The 6,341-nt window shown below is 43.4% G+C and overlaps 1 protein-coding gene across 1 annotated transcript; it reads left to right on the forward strand.

The window, feature by feature from the left end:
* The first annotated feature begins 266 nt into the window (after window positions 1–266).
* Window positions 267–3,678, forward strand: RPTN (repetin). The gene is made up of 4 exons (XM_032151546.1): window positions 267–404; window positions 1,174–1,507; window positions 1,643–2,981; window positions 3,234–3,678. Exons 1-4 carry the CDS (start codon window positions 267–269, stop codon window positions 3,676–3,678), a joined length of 2,256 nt encoding a protein of 751 aa, XP_032007437.1.
* Window positions 3,679–6,341: the final 2,663 nt, after the last annotated feature.

The raw sequence follows: 6,341 nt of genomic DNA on the forward strand, positions 1-6,341 counted from the left end.
TGCATTTTTTGTTTTTTAAGAAATTGTCTCTTTTTATAGCAAGGGAACCAAGTTTGCACCATCTCCCACTATAGCAATGATATTTGGTCCCTGACTGTGAGTCAGGGCAAGGGAGGGGTACAGCTAAGAAGGGGCTATCTCACTTCTTAAACTTTTTCCCAGATCCAGAGGGGTCACTTGCCCTCTGGAAATGCTGTCTCATGGTCATTATCCTAAGGGCAGGAGAAATCTTGTTTCTTCTTTTAGGTTCACCTGTACTTGTCAAAATGGCTCAACTCCTGAATAGCATACTCAGTGTGATCGAGGTATTCCACAAATATGCCAAAGGGAATGCGGACTGTGCCTTACTATGCAAGGAAGAGTTGAAACAACTGCTCTTGGCTGAGTTTGGAGACATCCTCCGGGTAAGATACACAGACACATAGCCCCATGAGATCAAGTGTGAATGACTCTGACACCTGCACCAGGGTTGGATGTTTTGTTTTATTTGGGCTTGCTCCACCCTGTAACAAAAGGAATTTCAGGCAGCTCCTTAGTAGTTCTCCCCCAGCATACACACACACACACACACACACACACACACACACACACACACATACACACACACCCCTCCTTGTATCTGAATTTGAACAGGAGAGAGAATAACTTCAAGGTAACAGAGAATAATTTCTCAGAAGAAAACCTAAGATTCATACTTTGATTTCTATATTTAGTGCTATCCACACATCTTTTCATGTATTCATTCATTCAACCAATAAAGAGTCACTGAGCACCTGCTCTATGCCCCTAGGCACAAGGGTTACAAACATGAATAAAATCAGCTCCCCCTCCTTCTAGGATCTCACAGTGCAGTGAGAAAAAAAAGGGGGTAAACAACTAGGATATAGCCTGTGATGGAATGGGATAACTTTGAAATGAATCAAATTAATTACTAATGGAGCTGATTTTAAATAAGTGTATCTACTCCCTGTGGTCAGGCTCCCACTGATCCAGCAAGGTTCTGAGAACCAGCTGGTCAAAGACTAGCGCCAAGTTCACACCACTTCAAATTAATGGTTTTTCAACCTAGGAAGGTCTATACAGCACCGAATTGATTGGGGCATGAACACTGATACACATCTTAGTATGCACAGGACAGCATCTGATTTTGCTCTTTGTTTTATCTCCTAACAGAGACCAAATGACCCAGAGACTGTGGAAACCATCTTGAACCTCTTAGATCGAGACCGAGATGGACATGTTGATTTTCATGAGTATCTCTTGTTGGTGTTCCAGTTGGTCCAAGCCTGCTATCATAAGCTAGACAATAAGTCATATGGAGGCAGGACCTCACAGCAAGAAAGGGGGCAGAAAGGAGCACAAGACCGTAAGTTCCCAGGAAACACAGGCAGACAACACAGACAGAGGCACGAGGAAGAAAGGCAGAACTCTCACCACAGTCAGCCTGAGAGACAAGACGGAGATTCCCACCATGGTCAGCCTGAGAGACAAGACAGAGATTCCCATCGTGGTCAGCCTGAGAGACAAGACAGAGATTCTCACCATGGTCAGCCTGAGAGACAAGACAGAGATTCCCACCATGGTCAGCCTAAGAGACAAGACAGAGATTTCCACTGTGGTCAGCCTGAGAGACAAGACAGAGATTCCCACCATGGTCAGTCTGAGAAACAAGACAGAGATTCCCACCGCAGTCAGCCTGAGAGACAAGACAGAGATTCTCACCACAATCAGTCTGAGAGGCGAGACAAGGATTTCAGCTTTGATCAGTCAGAGAGACAAAGTCAAGACTCCAGCTCTGATAAAAAAGTGAGTCACAAATCTACCAGTGGCCAGGCTAAATGGCAGGGACATATCTTTGCCTTAAATCGGTGTGAAAAACTAGTTCAGGATTCTCATTATGGTCAGTCTGAAAGACTTGCACAACAATCTGAAACACTTGGAGAAGCCTCTCGCTTTAACCAGACAAATCAGCAGAAATCAGGCTCTTATTGTGGACAGTCTGAGAGGCTAGGTCAGGAATTAGGCTGTGGTCAGACAGACAGACAAGGCCAGAGTTCCCACTATGGTCAGACGGACAGACAAGGCCAGTGTTATCATTATGATCAGACAGACAGACAAGGCCAGAGTTCTCACTACAGTCAGCCAGACAGAGAAGGCCAGAGTTCCCACTATGGTCAGACAGACAGACAAGACCAGAGTTATCATTACGGTCAGACAGACAGACAAGGCCAGAGTTCCCACTACAGTCAGACGGACAGACAAGGCCAGAGTTCCCACTACAGTCAGCCAGACAGACAAGGCCAGAGTTCCCACTATGGTCAGACGGACAGACAAGGCCAGTGTTATCATTATGATCAGACAGACAGACCAGGCCAGGATTCCCACTACAGTCAGCCAAACAGACAAGGTCAGAGTTCCCACTATGGTCAGCGAGACAGACAAGGCCAGAGCTATCATTATGGTCAGACAGACAGACAAGGCCAGAGTTCCCACTATATTCAATCACAGACTGGGGAAATACAAGGGCAAAATAAGTACTTACAAGGGACTGAAGGAACAAGAAAAGCCTCTTATGTTGAACAATCAGGAAGATCAGGGAGGCTAAGTCAACAGACTCCAGGACAGGAAGGGTACCAAAACCAGGGACAGGGATTCCAGTCTAGGGACTCACAGCAGAACGGCCACCAGGTATGGGAGCCTGAAGAGGATAGCCAACACCACCAACACAAACTCTTAGCACAAATCCAACAAGAAAGACCACTTTGTCACAAAGGGAGAGACTGGCAATCATGCAGTAGTGAGCAGGGCCACAGACAGGCCCAGACCAGGCAGAGTCATGGTGAGGGGCTGAGCCACTGGGCAGAGGAAGAGCAGGGCCATCAAAGTTGGGATAGACACAGCCATGAGGATCAGGAAGGTCCATGTGGGACACAGGACAGGCGAACCCATGAAGATGAGCAGAACCATCAGAGACAAGACAGGCAAACCCATGAAGATGAGCAAAACCACCACAGACAAGACAGACAAACCCACGAAGATGAGCAGAGCCATCAGAGACGAGACAGGCAAACCCATGAAGACGAGAAGAACCGTCAGAGACGAGACAGGCAAACCCATGAAGACGAGCAGAACCGTCAGAGACGAGACAGGCAAACCCATGAAGATGAGCAGAACCATCAGAGACGAGACAGGCAAACCCAGGAAGACGAGCAGACCCGTCAGAGACAAGACAGGCAAACCCATGAAGATGAGCAGAATCGTCAGAGACGAGACAGGCAAACCCATGAAGATGAGCAGAACCGTCAGAGACGAGACAGGCAAACCCATGAAGATGAGCAGAACCATCAGAGACGAGACAGGCAAACCCATGAAGAGGATCAAAACCATCAGCAACAACATAATAGAAAAAACTATGAGGAGAAAGAGAGGTATCAAGGACCTCAGAATCAAAAATCCCAAGTGACCCAGAGAAGCTGTCCTAACAGAGAAAAATTCCACATGAAAGAGGATGACCAGAGCCAAGGCTCACAGAAAAGACACACTGAACCATCCTTCTATCCAACTCAGAGCAGTGGGAGGCCCCAAAGCAGAGAACAGCGTGGTCACCCTACCAAGGGAGCTACTGCTCCCAACCCCCTCTATGACTATATGCAAGAACAGAAATCCTACCGGTACTAAGCTATGTGAGCACCAGAGGTAAAGCAACACAAAGCCAAAAAAGAAACCTATATGTCGAGTTCACCTTTAATTCTATTTAAGAGATTGAGAATGTATTTCTTCCCCCATCCTCTGCTGTATCTCCCTGCAAGGATGTTTTTGAGTACTAGTATTCACGTAAGGGCTTTTTGGTTCTTTGAGCAGCAATTCTAGGGTTTTCTGATTCAGTGAAATCTAGGTGGTAAATTGGGTGAAATAATCATATCTTAATGTTGATCAGTTTAGGTATTTAAATCATTTCCTGCTTCGCCCTCTGTGTAGATGAGACCTGGTTGAATCATTGAAAGGTAGAACACTTCTCCCTAAAGTTCAGAAACAGAAAAGATATTCTGAAGATTCACATTACATCCAAGGATTATACTACATCTCCACTGCTCAAGGAACTCTAGATTTGGTGAGCTTTGGCTCCTGTGGATAAAACATCAGGAATTTCAAGCCTCATATTCTAGACTAGAATGAAACTCAGTTCAAGGCTGCTACAAGAGCCGAGAACATAGAGTGCATCTCTAATGTTTACTACCTCTCCCATGCCAGGCTCTTATTCCACACCAGAGGGACTGTCCATTAGTGCCTATCACTAGAGCTGAATGGACCCATTCCAATTCAATACGTTTCTAGTTTCTGATTATATAAAATAGAGAGAAAGTATATGTCATACGTTTGCAAATTCCAGGGGATCAAGACTATTGATTCATAGCTCCTAAGACCTGAAAACTCTTCTCAAGAAAATCTATGTGCAGATTATGAATTGTATTAAAATATCTAATAAATAATTGATGAGCAATGACTTTCATGACTCCTTTCTTCACTGTAGGGTTGTACTATTTTCACTTTTGAGCCATTTTCCAAAAATAACACCTTATTTCTTGACTTCTAAAATGTCTTTGTTCCCTGGGTTCTTGGGCACTGAAAAAAAATAAGAATCAATACAAAACAAATAATAAAGAGTCAAAATGAAACTTATCTAAATATAATTTTCAGCTCCTCCTCCCTCTACTGAGTCATATTTTACCTTTACCACTCCCTCACCACCACATTCAAATTGTCATTGAGTCTTCCCGACTCTACATCCCCATAACTTTTGAATCTCTTCTCACGTCTCCATCTCCACCGCCTTAATGGCTCTTCTCCTCAGTGGCTCCCCAGTGACTTGAGAAAAAAATTTACATCCCTCAGTGTGGCACATAGGCCTCACTATCTGATCAGATGACCTACCCAGCCTACTCACATGAGAGGCCCCTCCCAGGAGCATCCAATGCTCCAGCCACACCAAGGACTTGGCCTTTTCTTGGTACACTTGATCTTTCATGAATTCATATCATTGAATGTGCCATCCCATCAGCATGGAATACCTCCCCACTATTTTCTGCCTGACAAAAACCTAGGCATCCTCTGGGTCCCAACTAAAACATCACCTCTTCAAGCAGCCTTTCTGGACACTCCAAATTCTGCTTTCTCTAAGTTCACACTCACTTCTGTTATATCATTTGGCCCACACTCTATGGTAATTTTCTCTCCTGGAAAACTGGGAATAAGACTATATTTTACTCAACCTTGTACTGCTCAGCACTTAATATAGCCAGTGATGTCTAGTAGTACCCATTGTTTTTGAATAAGTGGACAGATAGAGGAAATAAGTCTGGCTTTGTAATAAATTCAACTGGACATTAATTGGACATCTACTGCATATAAACCAAAGGGACAAACAAAAGAGACTGAATTAACTCCTCATTTAGTTATGGCTCAAGGAATGAAACAGTAACATTTTTAGGTCTTTTAAACAATAAGGGCTTTACTGCCTAGAACAATAAGGGCTGAATTATTAGAAATTAGAAATCAACCCCTGGGACTATTGAGTTCAATACATCACCAGACTTACAATCCAAAAATCAGAAACGTGATTCAGAAGCCTCTGACATTGCTGCCAAAATTGCCTATCAACATGTCTCTATAACCTTATTTGCAAAAATAAAAAAATAGCCAAAATCTTGGTATGATTGTCTCTAACTCACTTTCACCTTCCAAATATCATCCAAATATGCCTAATTTGAAAAATATTAATTCACATCTAGAACTCTAGCTGCAAAGAAGTCTAGGAAATATAGAAGGAGATAGGAATGGATGCTGAGGGCCATCAGATTGTATTTACCATAGGAAGAATATAATAACTCATAACAACAGCTGCTTTCCTGAAGGAAATAAAAATATAGTAAGACAAATATATATATAGCAAACAACCATTATGCAAGGCACAATGTCATAAGTACAAAAAAATTACTGTTATGACACCAAGGGAGTAAGTAGCTATACCTAGAAGGACTGAGAAAGAGTCCTAAGAAGGACTTAGAAGAAAGACATCTAAGCTAGGACTGTGATCCTGGGGGAGAGAGAAATGCAAAGGGCCATGGCTTGTCCTAGGCCCCAGGATCAACAGGAACGCCCATATGTTGGCTGCTGTTTAAATGACATATGTGTTCATGTGTAAGATGAGTCTCCTTCACAAATATTCTCTATAATTTAAACTCTCCCCAGCAAACTAAATCAGAAGGTGGAGAATCAGGGTGAAAGAACTCAAAATCTGGAAGCTGCTCAATATTCAGTGCATCATCTACATGACAAGTCCT

Source organism: Hylobates moloch, unplaced genomic scaffold (genome assembly GCF_009828535.3).
Source record: "Hylobates moloch isolate HMO894 unplaced genomic scaffold, HMol_V3 SCAFFOLD_5, whole genome shotgun sequence".
NCBI lineage: Eukaryota > Metazoa > Chordata > Mammalia > Primates > Hylobatidae > Hylobates > Hylobates moloch.